We start from the raw sequence: 20,467 nt of genomic DNA, 5'->3' as shown, positions 1-20,467 counted from the left end.
GAGGAAAGGTGAAGAAAGAGGCTGCAAATTTCTAAGGTCCGTGGTAACCCAATAAAGAAATTCTACGTCTAACCAAGCACAAAGGCCAAATCAAGATTTTAAAGGCTTTTATTCCCGATGACACTACCTTCACTTTCATATAATGGTTAAACAGCCCCAGCCTACTGCTACGGAAATCTAAGGTTCCTATAAAGGAAAATGGAATGAACATAAAGTGAATTCCATCTGCCCAAAGAGAAAAAGAGTGGTTGCTCTTTTAAAAATTTTACTGGCTATGGCCATTATCTTCAGTGCTGGCTTCCCCATCAGATTCTGTTAAGGCTAGGATTGGCATGGTGTGCCAACAGCTCATGCAGTATTTCGGCAAGACCGGAGAAGGGCTCTTGATCACGTGCAGGAATAACAAAAAGGAATCCTAAAGAAAAATGTCAACTGACAATAAGGAGGATTGGTTAAATCTCTAAATATGCATGCTTACCAGCCAATACTACACTGAGGATAAATTAGAAAACAGACATCACTGAGATTTTCTGCCCAAATATCAAATATTGGCAATAATTAATATCTGCAGTTTCATGTACTCATGACAAGGACACTGGAAGTCTCTTACCTATAATTAGTTTTAACTTGGCTGCAGCATATATTTAAATCATGGAGGGATTAGGCAGAGGGAAGTGAGTCATGTAGCCCATCACCCACAGTCCATATTTCAAGGAGGTTTTTGTTCTAATTGTGTAGCGGTAACTCTCAAGAAGGGATTAAATACTGTGTTAATCTTTGAAAATTGTCCACCACTTAATAAAAAACAACTGGTAGTTCTAATGGTCAAAGTGAAGGAAGAGCTGAGAGAGATCTAAGAAAGAGACGGTTCTCTACTGGAAAATAGGTATTTGTGTGGATTTTTTTTTTGATGCTGAAATTACTTTTGTGAAATTCTGGGATTTCCAAAAGTCTTTAGACTATATCTTGGCATGTCAAAGATCTACTGTACAGGCCAGAATTCTTTCTTACCATGAAGGGAAATGAAACAATTAACATGAACAAGAAAATGGTTCTTTATGGCACAGTCAAGAGATGAAGGAATAAGGAAAAGATGCAGTTAAATACACTGTTGGTCTTAAACTCTCAAATCTGTTTTAACTTTTGTCTTTAGGAAAAAAACACAAAAATCACAAATATGAAATCTGGCTTAGTCTCCAATATATCATGTTTTGTTCTTTTGAGTACAGAATCTTACTGGAATATTGTCCATTAAGAGAGACTTAAGTTACAATTAGTAATGCAACATTTGGACTCAGTAGATTGGGATGCCTTTTTAAAAGGATGAGACAAGGTCTGAAAACTTCACATCTTAGACCACACTTTTCACCAAAATGCCCAAGTTCCTCAGTCTAAACCCTCACTGAGTTATTTTTTATGTGGCATCCTACTACAATGGCAATAACAGAAAAAGCCAAGTCCCAGAAACTATAGGTTATTAATATTTTAAGAATCTTCTCGATCAAGAAAGAACTCTTGAGAGACTAAAAATTAGCTGCTTTATAGAACAAAAACATTTAAAACTTTATCAAAAGAAATCCTGTTATTCATAATATAAATAAAATCTGTACATGGGCAAAAAGCTATATAATAGCAATAAAAACAAAAGTGGCATGCATTTTCCATGATTAACTGTAGAAAACTCATCATAATTCAATTTCACTATTTGGGAAGATTTTTTTTTTAAAGTATGTCAGTCAATAAAGAGAAGTTTTTTTTTTTTTTTTTAAAGACACACTTAATGAGAGAACAATTATCTTTCTACTACTCTATATTTCTGTTGACTTCTTTCTCTTTCACTTTCAAAGGAATCTGAGAAATAAAAATTTGCTAGATACAGTTTTCAGTAGTCTTAAAAAATACAATTTAAAAAAACCTAAAAATTCAGATGGGTTTGGAATACAATACAGCTCAACATGTCCACATCTCAGTTATCTGAGATAGTCAATACCAAAGGAAAAACGGTCTGTCGGTCTTTCATTGTTTGGTGTGTGTGAGTTAAATAAAACACACTCACCATCACCATCACTGCCATCTCTAAGACACTACTTCAACTTGCTTGGAAGGCAATACTTAAAGAGTAAATTATACCTTAAAGAGAGATCACCTCCTTGTATCAGCTTCTAATTTAACCCTACATCAAGAGCTTTGGGTCTGTAAGACTCACACTCCTGATTTTGGAATGATGCCTCATGTAGGCAATAAAACCTTTGGTCTGTGTCTTTCATGTCTGTATAGCTATCTGAATACTCCGGTATAGAATCCATGTGGAGTGTGTGTGTGTGTGTGTTTCTTCTCTAAAAAAAAACGCAGTAACTCAGGGTATGTTTAGGCTTCTTGGGCTGAGTCATCTGGAAATACCTGAATGACCTTGGATCACCTGGCTCTACAATCTCTCTTCAATGGGGAAGTGAGAACCAGCTCTCTTTTGGGTGGAATGATTTTTCCTACTTCATCATAGGATCACTGCTTTGAACTCTTATCCTTCTCATGTCATGTAACTTCTGTAAATTGCAGAAGATTTCATATTTATCTTGGGTTTCAGGATATTAGATCTAGTAGGCCCACTGTTCATTTCAGAGTAAACACTGAAGGTAACTTCATAATTGGGTAAATGTTAATATTCATCTTACTAGAATGCCTTCACTTTTCATTTTTACCCTGAAAGTAGTCTAATCATTTTAGATTACAGGGATGATCATTTTATTTCATTTGTAGAGGAAAAACAACTTTTAAGATTTTATTTTTCTATTATTATTATTTATCTGAGAGAGAGAATGAGAGAACACGAGATGGGGGAGGGTCAGAGGGAGAAGCAGATTCCCCGCTGAGTGGAGAGCCCGATGCAGGACTCGATCCAGGGACTCGGGGATCATGACCTGAGCCAGAGGCAGTCACTTAATCAACTGAGCCACCCAGGTGCCTGAGGAAAAACAACTTTTAGCAAATAGATTTCTAAAAGAAATTTTAGAGTTACAGAGATAAACAAAGATATATAGAGAAAGAATTTAATCATTTCAAGTTGTCCATTTTCCTGATAGTTGCCCTATTTTTTTTTCCTGTGCTTTCTCTCTCAGCTAATGCAACTCAAGTTTTCCCTTTATTTAGAACTAAAACTTTATAGTCATTTTTAATCATGCTCAAGTCCCGATGTTCCTATCTCCAAGACACCCGCATGCAGTCCCAGCACGTTCTCCTCTTCCTACTTCCTATCACTAGCCTGGGCCAGGGCTGCATCATCTCTCACCTGTGAGAGTCTCCTTCTCCAAGCCAACATTCCTACTTTGGGTAGAATCATCATTCTGAGAGAGGAAGAAAAAAAAAATTGGATTATGCTTTTCTTCCACTATAAGCACTAACTGCTCCTCTGCAACTGAAGAAAAAACTCCAAATTTTTTAGTTTATTATGCAAGGTGCTAACACTATGCCCCCAACCTGCACCTCCAGCCCCATTTTCCTCTATACCCACACTCTTCACTCTGGTCCCTAGAAGCCTTGCTAACTTAACTGCTGAATGACAGCTATCCACCAAGAATTGTTCGTTGTGCTTTAACACCCAAGCACTGTCCCACCGCTTGGGCTCTTTCTGAAACCTGGAGGACACTATTATTTTCACTCTGCGAGAAATTGTCCCTGTCCTTCAAAGTTGAGATGCCCTCTCCTACCGAAAGCGACCCAAAGACTTGGCGTCAAGGTTAACAAGGTCTTCCTCTGACTTCTCACAGAACACTGCACTGATTAAAACATTTACTTCATTCTGTCTTTATTAGGGTTGGTTGTTTTATGTCTACCTCTGTTGACCATCTTATTTCTCTGTTTCGCCTTTTTTTAAGAGTTGTATTATATTCAAAAGAATAAGGCAGACTTATAGAAAATAGAAAACAAAGGACAGGAAATGAAATGTACTGGGTATTACAACCAGGGAAATGGATGACATTCAAAAAACATTTCCTTTTAATTAGTAACAGGCTATAATATTGTAAGCTAAATTTAATTTCACATTTGCACTCAAATCGTGTTTTACTGCACTTTGAAATGAATTAGGTATCTATTGAATGAAAGGACAAAAAATGGTTGACCAAGATTGGTTTGGGAATGAGAGAAAGGATATAGAAGGTAAGAGGAGTGGAAATACCTCCTTTTGTTTTTTTTTTTTTAAAGATTTTATTTATTTATTTGAGAGAGAGAATGAGATAGAGAGAGAGCATGAGAGGGGGGGGGGTCAGAGGGAGAAGCAGACTCCCTGCTGAGCAGGGAGCCCGATGCGGGACTCGATCCTGGGACTCCAGGATCATGACCTGAGCCGAAGGCAGTCGCTTAACCAACTGAGCCACCCAGGCGTCCCTCCTTTTGTTTTAATATCAATAGACTCCCTCTCCTTCAAAATAAGTTGTTGATACACTGAGTTATCTAGACTTTTTCATGAGATGTCAATACCACAGTAACCCCTAAGCTACCTCGCCAAAGCCAACAGACACACACATCTCTCCCACTGCAAACCAGGAAGAACGATGAACCAAACCTTGTAAACAGATATTGTTTTTAATCTTCAAAAAGGATAGTTTAGACACAATGGAAAATTTTACATGCTATAGTCATTATTATGACAAGAAATAAATCACGAAGCTGAAACCAGTCTTTTCCAAGTGCAAAAAAAAAAAAAAGCCTCAAGAAGAAGGCGGGGAGCTATGCAGCTCTGTTAACATAACCTACTTCCCTGGCTTTCCCAGCTTTCAGAATCAGAATCTGGTATCCCCCCCCACTGCTTAGTTTTAAATGTAGGATTACATATAATTTAAGTTTATTCTAGTAGTTAGGGTTTTGAGGAGCAAAGACATGGGCACAAGGGAGACTAATACTTGTTCATTGACGACTGTGTTCTAGGCAGCAGACCAGCTCCATTCCTCAAATAACTTGATTTAATCCTAATCACAACTTCATGATTTAAACCTTATTTGACCCATTTTACAGGCTCCTGAGAATTAGGTACTTGCCCACCACTGTGGTTGGTAACTCTAGGGTACCCAAACATTTGCCATGCTGACCACCATGATCTTATAAAGTGTGAGAAATCTATGAAGATGATACACCGGGGCGCCTGGCCAGTTCAGTCAGTAAAGCATGCGACTCTTGATCTCTGGGTCATGAGTTCGAGTCCTACATTGGGTGTAGAGTTTAGTTAAATAAATAAAGTCTTAAAACAAAAAAGACGATGCACTGTCAGCATTATATACTGTCACAGGCCCGCTGCTGAAGAGTGGAACAAGCACTTGGAGAACAGAAATGTATGAAAATAAGATGCTGACTGTGAGATGGTGACATAGAAAAGGAAATTAGGAGAATTCAGTGTGGTCCAAGCATGGAGGAGGCAGAATGAGCTTGGCCTTGGCCTTGAAGAATCAAAAAAGGAAAATGGGGAGGCACCTGACGTGAGGCAGCAGCAGGAGCAAATCGTTCTCCCTTGTCACAATGCAGGGAGGGACGGAGAAAACATTCAATTCTTCTGGCAGCAAGAAGGAAGAAGAAAAGCCACAGAATCTCCAGGACTTGGGGACCAAGAGGGTAACGGGAAAGAGTCAACCACCGCTCCAGAGCTTTAAGGTGAGGAGAGTTAAATTTAGAAATGCCATCGTTTGGAGAGGAAGGAGACAGTGTTGAATTTGAAGTGACAACAGGAGAGTGGAAAATGTGTGGAAAATGGGGTGCAGTGGAGAAGAGCCCTACAGGAAAATGAGGCTATAGAAGAATAAGCTAAGAACTGAAATCCAAAGAGCAAAGAGTTGAGAAGAAGTGGGTAAGAGTAGGAGAGAGCCAGAGAAAAGAGCGCTGTATGTCCTGCCTCTGAATAACACATGTCAGAAACACTATCATCAGAGTTAAGTATCAAATAAAATAAGATAGAGAGAAGATGCCAGTGCAGTTTCAAGTGAGAACTTGAAGGCAAAAGGGCAAGGGTTAAGGTGGCAAAGAAAGTCGAAACAAGAGCCCTCGGCTGATGTGCCTTGAAAATTCACCTGAGAAGTTTGCATGAGAGAAATAAAGTGGTACCAAAGTCAAGCGAAGTATCTGGCTCAATTTTAGAGAAGGGGAGAGAATTAAGACTGTCTGAAGTCCTGGGGTAACAGATAAATCCTTCCTGTTACCCAGATCATTCCATTCCCTAAACTTGCTGGTTAACTGTGCTGATGTACTTCCTGAGTAGAAAACTTTTCAGAAACAGAAGCAAAGTTGCAGCAGCCTACAATAGTCATGAGGCTCCAAGCTGATTTCCTGCACACCCACCACAATTCAGAAGTTACCTAGAGCTGGTCCACTTCTCTCATTAAATCCTCCTGGAGAATGTATCTACTTTCAAGCCCTATCAGCTTACCACTATGGCCACTGTCACATCTTCGCCTGGTTCTTGACCAGCCTCCTTCGGTAACCAGGAACGCAACTGGTTCCCTCCAGTCGGAGCCCTGCCCCGTGACCTTAACCACGGTGATCTGAACTTACAGGGTCAAGAGTCTCTCTCTCTGACTTGGGGTGAGGCTGCTTTCTCACTCATTGCCATTTCTTCTAACATATTATGTGAATATTCTACTCCAAACATAGCTTTTTTAAAAATATTTTTTTCTTTCCTCTCCAGTTTCCACAACCCTTATAGCATTCTTGCCTTAGACTCATGCATTGTTTGTATGGAACTAGGTCACTACTACAAACATTCTTAGGTATCTTTTCCCATCTTCCTTTTGGAGAGCCCTCTGAAATAACCAAGCCCCCCGGGGTGGGGCGGGGACCCAAGGTTATTTGTTTCAATTGCTGCCCTCCTGCCATTCATCCCATTGGGTCGATTTGAAATTATACTGCTAAATTTGTAATTCTAAAACATTTTTTTTTCTTTTTTAGACTTCTGAGTTTACACCTATCTTTTCTGAGAAGTTTTGATACCGACTTTTCTAAAAAATCTCTAATTATGTCCACTGGGTTTTTTAGGCTGTAAGGATGAGTCACTTTTCCCATAGGATGAGTCACATCCATGTCACCAACTAGTAGTCTTTATTGGAAACAATTAAGTCCAGAACAGGAATGCCCTTTTTTTCTCCCCCTCTCTCTACATTCTAAGACATAAAATTGTCAGCAAGTCAAAACTGGTACTTATTAGAGGCTCTGTGGTAAATGGAATGAAGCTTTCAGCTGATACGGCTGTGTGTCCTGCCTCTGCATAACACAGATCAGGAACACTATCTTCGGAGTTATATATCAAACCTGGGGTTTTGCTGATACTAGGAAAGAGTGACACTGCCAAACGCTTATCGCTGCTATTGGTAACAGCAAAGAGAATGAAACACATTAAGATAATCCACACACAATAAAGAGACCAGAGAACAAAAAAGGGGTGAATTTTCTAGGAAAAGTGATAAAATGCTCTCCTACTGCATTTGGAATATGATTTGACTCAATAAAAAAAAAAATTACTGGTTTAATTTTTCGAGTACACATTTACTATACATAGAACATGGCATTATTCTATTATTTTATGGTTACTGAGTGCTGTCTCCTTGATGTTTAAACTCACCTTACATGATTCAAAACTAGCTGAAGAACTATTTGTTTTTTGAAATCCTCTCTCCTTTCTCTTATACCTCAAGAACTTGAGGGTTAGCTTCATTCTTTCGTTTCCTACAGTTATATTTTTAGCTTCTTGGACTTCACGGCGCTCTATCTACCTGTAATTATGCTGCAAAAGCATAAGAAGACGCCAGTCAAGACCAGCAGCAGACAAGACAGCAGAAGGCCTATCTGTGGCCTTGAACAGCTGCAAGAGGGCAGGGCGCAACTGGCCAAGTTCCCTCTGCCTCTGGCCTCGAATGACAAATCTGGAGAGCTAGACTTGCTCTCGGCGCAGTCCCTAGCACCAGACCGCCCTGAAAGCAAAGGGCTGTGGGCAAAGTCTAAGAGGGCTGGTCTAAAGGGGAACCCAGGAAAGGCACAGGGAGGGTGCTAAGAGTGGTGGCCTTAGGAGAACTCTCCAGACCCTAAAGAATACCACCCACCACCCCACCCTTCTCTCTAAAAACAAAACAAAGCAAAACCACCACCACCTCCTTATGGAAGGCCAGATGTTACTTTTAGTTCCAGTTTGGAAATACTGGCCGAGCTCTGAAACATTCTTTTTCTTAAAATAATAAGTAATGAATCTATATTTTTACCCACAACAGCAGAAATGAGATGCCATTAATCAGATGTTGAGAAATGGGAATATTTTTCAGGGACTAGGAAACATTCTTGAGTGGACATTTTCTTCCACAGTTATGTAAAACTCCTTTTTTTTTTAAGGGGCCATTACTGTCTTTGGATACATAAAAGATGTTGTTATATGTAGAGGCTTTTATAGCTCAGAGTGATTAGTCTTCACACAACGATCCCTGCACTGTATAGTGCTTCTGGCTCCTTGATTTAAATTAGTGCTTTCTTACTTAGTGAGTTAACATCATTTGCAAAGTAACGTATTTATATTCTGTTCTTCAACAACATTAGCATATAATACATATTTACTCTGGAACTTTATGCACACGCACACACTTCTTCACAAGACTCAGAAAGGGTGGCAGTGAGAAAAGAAATGGGAATTTTGGAAATAAGAATTCCCCAACAGAGGAGGGTGAACAACCCAGACCACAAAGCTGTAGGTGCTAGTGAAGACACACTATTATTTCCTGGCTAACATTAAGAGTCTTACACACGTTTAAGATACAGTTAGATGGTAACTACCTTTCTGAAAAACGATAACAGCTAAAGTTTCTCTTTTTATAGGATAGACTGGCCCCCCAGAGGGGCTACCGCAAAAAAAAAAAAAGAGCAGTCCTAAAAAGGATCCAGCCATGAGCTTTGCAAAAATTCTCATTTTACTTCTCATATGCCAATAAAGTCAAATTCTACTGAGAAGATGTTCCAATTTATTTTGTTATACGGGCATTCTGCTGATGTTAACGCTGTGTCCGAGGAGGACTTAAAACGTGCAAAGTGTCATTGTGTCGGTAATGAGAGTTCACACTTGTACTAAACGTCTCTTGTAAGACAATTGATATCCCTTCAGAGTATGATAAAGGATAAAAGAACTATCTATCAACTGAAAATGACCAAGAAGAAAAGCTACTCACGGCTGACACAGCTTCACCAGGTCCTGGTCTGTGGTGTTGGGAGGCAGTCCCCGGATATAGAGGTTGGTTTTGCTCAGCTGGTCCCATCCTGAGTTGCTACTGCTGCTGCTGTTGTTATTACTGCTGGTGGTGCTGGGGCTGGGAGGGGCCATGGGGTGGGCCGGGACCAGAGACTGCTGGGAGACAAAGACGGGGAGCATTAGAACACCGGCGGCAGGCTGCGGAGCGCCATTCACAGGCTGTGTGATCTCCACCACACAACAGAGACACAGATCCCCTTAAACGACGTTCATATATACATTTTCTTGCTTTTCTTTTTTTTTTAAAGATTTTATTTATTTATTTGACAGAGAGATAGAGAGAGAGCACAAGTAGGCAGAGAGGCAGGCAGAGGGAGAGGGAGAAGCAGGCTCTCCACTGAGCAGGGAGCCCGACGCGGGGCTTGATCCCAGGACCCTGGGATCATGACCTGAGCTGAAGGTCACGCTTAACCGACTGAGCCACCCAGGCGTGCCCATATATACATTTTCATTTACACCTTAAAAAAGACCTGCTCATTCTACAGAAAAAGCCCTCTCCTTCAACATGCAATTAATAATGGGATTTTATTCAGTAAAATATTCTCTATGTGCACCTTAAATAGGGCTAAATTTATGTGAGATTAATGTATTCACACCTTTTAAGGACACATCTACTGAGACTCAAAATTAACTTGCATGAAGTTAGGTGATAATATCATCTTACGATACAGTCATTTAGAAATCACGAGACTTTTGAAAAGGTTTTCAAATTCTGAGTAACATTTGATTGAAAGTTGCTGATCATTTTATTGAGACTCTTGGGGGGAAAAATAAGATGATTCTTCGAGTGTAACAAAGTTTGAGTTCCAGCACAATGCTCAAATAAGGCAGACTTCACCTAGTTCTAAGTCTGGCCCACGGCTCCATTGAGACATCTGGATAAGATTCACGGGCATGCTGCCTTTTGCGCTGGCCAACCTTGTGAAATTTAACCCCTGTGAGAACGGTGTGGGAGTTGGAAACCTTCCCAGGCCTTGCAGCAAGGAACGTAACTTTTCTAAAGCCTAAACCTAGGGCTCAGTGTGGTTTCGCAGTCGGCAGCCACCTAGGAAGAATGTCTGAAATTGTACTCACGCCAGATAATTCTCTGTTAACCGATCGAAAGAAACCAGTTCTGTGCCCTATGCCACACACATGACTTTTGAGGAAGTTAAATGGCTCGGTCTGAGATGGAAGTGAGCACACCCTGAAGTGCCCTCAAAGCAAATGCTCAGCAGTTTCATACCGGGACAGGAATTTTTTTCACCTCGCATCTAAATAATAAATACACTAACCCAAGGACTTCACTTATATTAAGTAACAGTTTGAAAATAAAGTATAAAATTAGTTCCTAGACATAAAAAAATTTTTTTCAAATCATACAGCTTGATTTTCACAGCCACAAACAAAACTATTAGACACATCTAAGACACAGTTCAATTCCACTTTGGAAAGTTCAAAAAGCAGAAGACCCCTTGTACTAAATGCAACCCTGCCTTCCTTGCCAGCAATCTCAACTATTCACTATGGATATCTGACTCTGCACCCAGGTTCTGCCATGACCATCCTAACTCCACAGTATCCCCCACTACATTGGGATCCCCACTAATCTACACATGTAACCACTACTTCTTTTCTGTACTACGTTTTTTTTTTTTTTTTTTTAGGTTGCACCGTTCAAAGGCTCTATGATCTCCACCATGGAATAGAAATACAGATGCCCTTAAGGGCCCATCGTGGGGCTCAAACTCACAACCCTGAGCTGAGACCCAAGAGTCGAATGCTCAACCGAATGAGCCACGGAGGCGCCCATACTATGTATTTTTTTCTTCTCACTGCCCAGGGTCCTTGCTAAGATTATTGAGTCCAAACACCATTTTATCTCAAGTGATCCTCTCTTAGAAGGAGAGTAGCAGGAAGGGTTAACAATAGTCAATGTATACATGAAGACTGAACTTGAACTGGAAATACCCGTATTGCTTAATCCAAGAAAAAAAACTTAACCGAGATCATATCCTATCAAATCTATTTGAGTTATGCCCTTAATAAGCAGTTGAACTCATATCCTTTGGTCTCATCTCTGGTTTTTCTCTAGGGAATAAAGACTCTGCTTTCTAGAAGTAAAAGGAGGAGTAAGCATTGTTCCTTGCTTTGCGCGGGTGGCACCTCAGATCCCCCAGCCATACCACACAAAGGAAGGTCTGTGTTCCTTCTCCAAAATCACTCAATACAACTTGTGCTAGTTGCTCCTTGCAATTAGCCAGGCATCCCCTGTTTGTCATTTCAGTTTAGAACAGAGGTGCTGGAAAGTAACACACACATCTTTCCCCCCTATCCCAAGCCTCTGATTTACACAAAGAACTTATATCTAGGCAAGGCTGAATTTTTTCTTAAATCGTCTTTGATTAATGTCCAAGAACCTGTCTTTGTCACAAACCACAGTTCCTCATAGTACGACCCAGTATGTTCAGTGCGGCTGTTGGGGGATGGAACGGGGTCACCTCCAGGGATAAGCCCTGGAGAAGCCTGAAAGAAGCCGTGGACCCGCTTCATCCCCACCTCTCAGTAGCATTAGACCAACGCGAAGCAGATGAACCATCAGATGGTTTAAAGACTGCATTCCAAGTCTGCATCAGCTCTAACCTCTTCTCTGGGGTGGAAAGTGGAGTGCCAGGTGTGGACCTGCAGGATTAAAAGAAACATTTGGGGGTATGATTTATTGAGAGATTATTTGGACATGAAAGGAGTAGGTTTTTATTTATGTATTTATTTTTGGCAAAAGCAGAACCATGATTTACATCTCAGAATTTACATAGCTGATTTAATACATCTTTGACAGGCCTCTATATTTATTACAGTAATGATTTCTCACTCTGGGAAGTAGGTATGGAGCATATACAAGCCGCCCCTGCTTCCCCTCTACTCTGCCCTATGGGGGAGAAAAGTTTCCCAACATTCTGATCCCAGGTGGGAGACGGGGCTTTCTGAACGTGCCCTGAGGACGATGACTGGCCTCTGGTGAATTCTATACAGAACAAGTTCAAATTAAAATGTTATCCTAATATTAACTATTTCTCAGAACTAGCTGAAGACAGCTTATTCTAGGTTGCCAATTTTCTATTTTCTGCTGCAGAAAATTCTAGATCAAAGATGAGGTTTGTAAAACTCACTGAAATTAACAACTTAAATCCTAATAAAGATTGGACACATGTTTAAAGAAGAAAACTCAAACATAATTAAGCTGTTTATTTCTAAATGTTCAGAATGGGTCAATGATAACTACAATAATTTGAGTACTATTGAGTACTATTACTCATATACTACATGTTTAATATGTGCCACCGGGCCAAGTGCTTTATGCGCATTATCTTCTCTAATCCAATGAGGCAGATACATCATTGTTTTCCCATTTTTCAGATTAGGAAACTGAGTCTCAACAGAGGTTCAGTAATATGCCACGGTCACAGGGTCACACATTTAAGACGGCAGGGCTGGAATCTGAACCCAGGTCTGTTGGACAACAAAGCCAGAGCCCTCAAACAGTACTCTACATGGTACACCAGAACCGTCCATATCCTAAATGTGATATTTGTATTATTTCATTTAGCTGTGCCCATCCTTCCTGCAATCTAAATATTAAATTCAAGTTTCTCTGAAATGGTACACTTAATACCACTGGTGGCTATGTGTGCGCATGTGTATATATATATATATATATATATATATATTTTTTTTTTTTTTTTTTTTTTTTTTTTGAGAAAGACAAAGGTACCCTTAAGTTAACTTAATGAGTGAGCACACAGTCAGCTTGTGCGTGTGTGTGTTTAACAAAGTCAGCTTTTAAAAGATTAGTTTTTAAAATTCTACCTTATATTTTTATTAACAAAAGAATTCGGCAAATTTCGGTATCAACAGCACATTACGGCTGAACACCAGAGTCAGCATTTTAGAACAGCTAGACTTAGCCAGTGAACATTTAAACTCTTACTCCCAGATTAAAATGCAATTGAAATGTAAACACTGACAAATCTGTAACTCCGTCACAGCTCTGACCAGTTCAAAACAGTAACGCTCTGTAGCTCTGTGCTCAACAGCACAAAGGGTAAACTTTAAAAAATTAAAAAAAAAAAAAAAAAGCTTACCAACAGATAATATTTTACCAAACTCCATTTTCATCACTGGTTGTCTTTTTATATCTTGCCTCTCAAAACCCCTAAAGCTTCCCTGGGGTTTGAAAAGGACTCCTGTCCCGTTCCCATTCCTTGTCCCCTTAGATGAAGTATGTAGCTAATTTACACAAATTCAACCTAATTAAGGACCTCAGTGGGGGGGTGCCTGGTGGCTCAGCTGGTTAAGCGTCTGCCTTCGGCTCAGGTCATTATCTCAGGGTCCTGGGATCGAGCCCCGCATCAGGCTCCCTGCTCAGCGGGGAGTCTGCTGCTCCCCCTGCTTGTGCTCTCTCACTCTGACAAATAAATAAAAATCTTAAAAAAAAAAAAAAAAAAAGGCTAGTTAAAAAAAAAAAAGGACCTCAGTGACTGGCTGACCCCAGGTGAGCACTGACCCACCCCACAAGAGCCTAGCAGTCTACCTCAGCCTCCTCTGGCCGAATTTCACCACTTCAGATCATGTAAGCAAGCTACCCATCAAGCTCTCTATCCAAGGGCAGGGAAAACAAACTACTTCAGCTTTCACAATAACACTACCTGGGCTCAATTTGCACAAAATTGATAGAAACTGATAGAAAAACAAAGTTGGTGGCAAATAAATGGAATGACTGTACTTGCAGACCCTCTCTGCACCCCTTTCAGGAGTGGGTGTGGGCATCAGCAGGAAGAGTGCTTGTCAGCAGTCAGGGAGGACTTCCTGTGTGGAGAGCCCTGAGGCCTCTATCCCGCCAGGAAGGTCCACTGGCCTCCTACACTGAGACAGGATGATCAACAACAGGCAGACGGCAACTACACACGCAGCAGACCTATTTCCCTTTCCATCACATCAACCCCCGTTGGGACGCCACACTAAGTAGACTCTTGTATATAAATACAAGTCTAAAGGTTGTTTACAAAAAAGGCAAAACTAACCATTGGTGAACTAAAATATATTAGTAATCAGGCATTGTTGTAGACTTCTGTTCAGCAAAGACAATGAATAAAAATGAAAATCTGACATTACAAATTCTATTGTCTCACTTCCTCCCTCATACTAATAGGCAACAAGAACTGTGCTCCAACCAATCTTAGTGCTGCAGCTCTCCTCCCTTCCCCCTCAGTCACTAACATCCCTGGGGACTCTAACACATTTTGAAGGGAAACCTAGAATCTGCTTTTTAATTGCCCTCAAGTCTTTAAGGCTGTCAACCTTATAGTTTAAGAAGGTTATGATCCAAAATCCATAATCTCCATCTCTACCTTGCCACACATGCATACACACACACACACACACACACACACGCTCACACACACCACCGCCACCGCCCCACCCCCAACCCCAACAACAGGGAGTTTAACATACCAACTATTTCCTTAATCCAGAAAGCAAGATAACCACTATAGTTGCTCCTGATTGCAGACTAGAAGTTATGGAACATTATCATCTTTCACCAGGAAATGGTACATTATCAAAGCCGACATGAACTGAGCACTGTGTAAAGACACTATATACCACACTAATTCCACACACTGGTTCCTCTCCATAAAGCTTTCAAGATGTAAGAGGAATTTAACAATTTAAGGGAATTATCGAATGGGGAGGGGGAGCATCCAAATGGGCCAGTTTCACCACAGTTAGGGTATTTTCTTTGTTTTCTTTTAGACATCTGAGTGGCTCAAAGAGGGCCAGGAATAGCGGCTGTGAAAGATAAAGTTCCTGGCACAGGGAGCTGGGAAAGTACGCACAGCTGAGAAGTGGGAGGTGAATTAGTGAGAGATGAGAAACTGGCCAGGAAGCAGATGCTCTTCCGGGTAGGCCAGGATGTGAGAGATCACCTATATTAATGAAGAACAATAGTGCCCCTTTACACATGCAGACTCTTACTTGGCCACCATGTGAGAGAGAGGGCCAAAGGGCAAATATCAATTAGACCCATTGGATGCTAGGATATCAGGGCTTAAAATCACATGGCTAATTAGTTCATGAAACTGGTTCTCAGAGAGCCACTATCCCTTCTTTGAAAACAAGTGTTGTAGCCTCTAAGACTATGAAACTTGAGCAATAGATTATTCAATATTTTTTCTTGGATTATGTTTACCAAAGGAGAAGCCATGTTGTCACGTTAGCTATTAAAATAAAACTAAGAATAAAAATCTCCAATATACTTCACAATTAATATTCTCCAAGATACTTATCAAGCTGATCCTTGCATGTAAAGCTATATTCTCTACAGAGAAACCTCTTTACCTAAGTCCATGAATAAAGCATCATTTTCTTAGGCTTCAGATAAAAGAAACAAATATAAAACTTGCATTGAATAAGATAAATATCTGTTGTATACGACATGACTGAATGACTGGACAGAGACCATGTAGCAGAAGTGAAAATAAACAACAGGGAAAAGTCCTTAGAAATGAAAACAGCTTAGAAAAGCTTTTTGGGGTGGATGGAGTGGTTGCAAAGGAGGTAAAAAGAAAGGGCAAGCAGGTGTTGAAAATCCATAGTAGAAAACATACCTTAGACACAGTATGTGATTTCTGAGGTCAAATTCTCTTTCAAGGCCCCAAAGAAGAAGTAGATGCCTTATCATCCAAATATCTTTTAAAGATCTGGTTTGTGCTCCAGCATGCAAATCAGCTCCATTGTTTGGTTCTCGCCAAAGGTTCCACCAAGAATCCCACAGATGCCCCAAGTTGCCTGCTGAGAACTTTGGGCCAAGGAACACACCAGAGATCTGTGCTATTTGTTCCTTCTAGTGTTTGTAACAGTGTTTATAAAGGGGGAGAAAGCTAAAAAACAACATGAAAACCCCATAAATACGGTCAACTCTGCTTTGACAAAGGAGCCAAAGCAATACAATGGGGCAAGGATAGTCTCTTCAAGAAACGGTGCTGAACAACTGGACATCGGCATGCACAAACACGAATCTAGACACAGACCTTACACCTTCACCAAAATTAATTCAAAGATAATCATAGACCTAAATTTAAGATGCACACCTATAAAACTCCTAGAAAATATCACAGGAGAAAACTCAGATGACCTCAAGTAAAGTGATGACTTTTCAGGTACAATACCAAAGATATACTCCATAAGTAATTGATAGGGTGGACTTCATTAAAATTAAAAACTTCTCTGCTGCGAAAGAAAAATTCAAGAGAATGAGAAGACAAGCCACAGAATGGGAGAAAATATTTGCAAAAGCCGGATCTGATAAAGGACTGTTATCCAAAATATACAAAGAACTCTTAAAATTCAACAATAAGAAAACAAACAACCCAATTTAAAAATGGGCTGAAGACCTTAACAGAAACTTTACCAAGGAAGTTACACAAATGGAAAGTAACCATATGAAAAGATGCTCCACATCATAGGTCAACAGGGAACTGCAAATTAAAATAATATAAAGATACGATTATACGCCTATGAGGATGGCAGAAATCTGGAACACTGACAATAGCAAATGCTGGGGAGCACATGGAGCAACAGGAATTCTTGCACACTGCTGGTAGGAGTGCAAAATGGTAGAGTCACTTTGGAGACAGATTGACCGTTTCTTACAAGACTGAACATACTCTCATTATACCATCTAGCAACTGTGCTCTTTCCTATTTACCTAAAGGAGTTGAAAACCTATGCCTACACAAAAACCTGCACCAAATACAGCAGCCTTATTCGTAACTGTCAAAACTTGGAAGCAACAAAGATGCCCTTTAGTAAATGAAAGGATCAATAACCTGTGGTACATCCAGGCAGTGGAATATTATTCAGCACTAAAAAGACATGAGTTACCAATCCATGAAAGACACAGAGGAACCTTAAATGCATATTACGAAGTAATATGAAAGAAGCCAATTTGAAAGGCTGCATTTTAGGTGGTTCCCACTTACATGACATTCTGGAAAAGACCAAACTATGGAGACAGTTAAAAAGACCAGTGGTTGGTTGCCAGGGGCTAGGGGGAGGAAGGAGGGATAAACAGGCAGAGATGATTTTTTGGTTAATGTAACAATTCTACATGCTACTATAATAGTGGATACATATTATTCATTATACACTTATCTAAACCCAGAGTATGTACAACACTAAGGTAAACTTCGAACACTCTAGGTGATTTTGATGTGTCTATGTAGATTCAGCCTTGGGGGGAAAAATGTGCCATTCTGGTGAGTAATGCTGATAATAGGAGAGGTTATCCATGTGTGGGGGCAGGGGTATGTGGGAAAGCTGTGTACCTCTCTCAATTTCACTGTAAACCTAAAACTGCTCTAAAAAATAGTCTTTAAAAAATGACATAAAGAGGGGTGCCTGGGTGGCTCAGTCAGTTAAGCGGTGTCTGCCTTTGGCTCAGGTCATGATCCTGGGATCCTGGTATCGAGCCCCCCATGGGGCTCCCTGCTCAGTGGGGAGTCTCCTTCTCTCTCTCCTTCTGCTCTCTCTCTCTCAAATAAATAAAGTCTTAAAAAAAAGAGAGAGAGAAAATGACATAAGGATAGACTGGAGGCATTAGCTATAATTTATTTACCAGAAAACTATAGGGCCAAGAAAGTAAGGGAGGAGCTTAAGGCAATGGGCTCAAAACTTTCTTACACTAGAAAGTACATTCATTAGGAAGGGAGAACATTTTTTTATAATATATATTTTTTAATTTTATTATTGAAGTATAGTTGACATACATTATATTAGTTTCAGGTATAGAACATAGTGATTTGACAATTCTATACACTATGCAATGCTCACCACAAGTGTAGTTACTATATGTCACCATATAATGTTATTACAGTATTATTGGCTATATTCCCTATGCTGTATTTATCATCACCATGATATATTTATTTTATAATGGGAAGTCAGTACCTCTTAAATCCCCTTCACCTATTTCACCCATCCCCCAGCTGCCTTTGCTCTGACAACCACCATTTTGTTCTCTGTATTTATGAGCCTCCTTCTGTTTTTTGTGTCTGTTCACCTGTTTTGTTTTTTAGATTCCACATATAAGTGAAATCATGGTGTTTGTCTCCCTGACTTATTTCACTTAGCATAATATCCTCTAGGTCCATTGCTATTGTCACAAATGCCAAAATTTTGTTCTTTTTTATGGCTGAATAATATTCCATCATGTGTGTGTATCGCATCTTCTTCCACTCATTTATTGATGGACACTTAAGTCATTTCCAATCTTGGCTATTGTAAATAATGCAGCAATAACCATAAACATGCATGGATCTTCTCAAGTAAGCGGTTTTGTTTTCCTCAGGTAAATATCCAGAAGTAAAATTACTGGATCCTATGGTAGTTCTATCTTTAGCATTTTGAGAAACCGCCATACTGTGGTCCACAGTGGCTGCACCAGTTTATGTCCCCACCAACAGTGCACGAGGGTTCCCTTTTCTCCACACCCTTGCCAACACTTATTGCTTCTTGTCTTTTTGATACTAGTCATTCTGACTGATGCAAGGTGCTCTCTCGTGGTTTTGATTTGTATTTCTCTGATGATTAGTAGATGCTGAGCATCTTTTTGTGTGTCGAGGAAGGAAATACCTTTAACAGTAAACTCCTGGCCTTATATCCTGCATCCCATATAATGGTGCGGTATGGCATAATTTCTAAAAAAAAGTAAGAGTTCAACAAAGGGAAGATCAGGGATGAAAGGTCCTTGGACAGAAAGGCTGAGGAAGGCTTCCCAGAGGGGTATATATGGCTGAGTGAGCTGAATATTGGTGCCAAGTCCTTAAGCGTTAGATAAATGGCAATCTTGAAAGGGGTGGGTATGCAGGGAGAGATGACAAGAGCCAACAAAGACACAGGAAGGATCATTGCTCATGAAAGTCAGTGAAAAGACCAATGCTGGTCAGCTAGGACAAGCTGATGTTCGGAGAAAGGAAGGGATGGGAGGACGGGACTTGAAAGGTAGGAGGATAACCTAGAAATCAAGAGAGAATATGGACATGATATCACAGATTATTATACAGAGGTCTCCCTAGTAGAAAAGAAAATTTAAAGATGGTAAATGAGAGAGGATAATTTGTGGGGAAGTAAAACGAGGGAAATTCTTCCCCCTCCTCTCTATGAAAAGGTATATAGAAAAGAAAAATTAGTGCATGGAATAATCTGAATATCTGGATTCAAATCCTGCCTTGGCCAGTAACTGGAACATCATCGGTGGGCAGCTCAATTCCTCATCTGGGAAACGAGCAGGTTAGACTACGTGATTTTTATGTTCCCTTCCAGCCTTCAAATTCTAAGGCTGGACAATGTTTCTCCAGCTAAGACATATCAAAACAGAACCCAGCCAGGCCCTTGGGTCCTCTTATCTGTCTGCCAAACAGCCAGAGAAATGGAGTAGGAGGTTAAACTGGCAGGCCCAAGAAAGAAGACTTGCACTTTGCATCACGCAGCTGGAAGACGTGGTGATCACACTGCTGTCACGTTTCCCTACCCCACTTAGGCCAAGCACGGATTCCCTCTTTAGTCACAGATGATTATGAGAAAATATTATAAATATATAAGCTATACTAAAATTACAGCTAAAGCTCAAAGGAACAAACTGTTTTAATTACATAATATTCAGAGTTCCTCAAACCAGAATGTTCTTAAGGTAAAAGTATTATAGCTGAAATCACTTGAATAACAGATCTGTCAAGACTTCATGTTGGTTAACAGGCCAGCATCTTTTTGTGTCAACATGTAATCTGTACAAAAAGTTGCAGTTCACATTCTGTTTAATCTCTTATATAGAAAAGGACCATGTAATAGCTCCAAGATCATCTTAAAAGAAAATTCAAAACAGTAAGCAAAGTACACCCCAAACCCCACCAGCGATTAGAACTCGGTAAACCTAAAATCCTGTCCAACTTCAGGTGTGACATTAATTACTCTTCTGGGTTCTGAATGCAGGTGGGCGGAGCGTGGTTTTTTTCCTCCTCTTGAACCCCCAGTGAGGGATTTTCAGATCTACACCAGTTTTCTTCCTCAACACAGAACCTTGTGAAAGACCCAAGAACAAACTCTTCTTTGCCTTTTTACTCAAAATAACTTGAAAAAAGAAAACTTCCTGAGGGAAGTGCAGTATCATGA

The 20,467-nt window shown here is 40.2% G+C and overlaps 1 protein-coding gene across 5 annotated transcripts in view; it reads right to left on the bottom strand.

The window, feature by feature from the left end:
- Positions 1 to 20,467, bottom strand: part of RBMS1 (RNA binding motif single stranded interacting protein 1) — a 206,357-nt gene that overhangs the window by 80,307 nt on the left and 105,583 nt on the right. For 3 of the 5 annotated variants that reach the window (XM_032409641.1, XM_032409649.1, XM_032409622.1), the window contains exon 2: positions 9,183 to 9,358. In XM_032409641.1, coding sequence (XP_032265532.1) covers positions 9,183 to 9,358 — 176 coding nt within the window. The remainder of the gene's footprint in view (positions 1 to 9,182; positions 9,359 to 20,467) is intronic. The other 2 variants (XM_032409615.1, XM_032409631.1) reach the window with 1 other exon arrangement.

This window comes from Phoca vitulina, unplaced genomic scaffold (assembly GCF_004348235.1).
Source record: "Phoca vitulina isolate PV1807 unplaced genomic scaffold, GSC_HSeal_1.0 scaffold1, whole genome shotgun sequence".
Lineage (NCBI taxonomy): Eukaryota > Metazoa > Chordata > Mammalia > Carnivora > Phocidae > Phoca > Phoca vitulina.
Note: the sequence above shows the minus strand (reverse complement) of the source record. Positions and strands in the feature narration are given on the sequence as shown.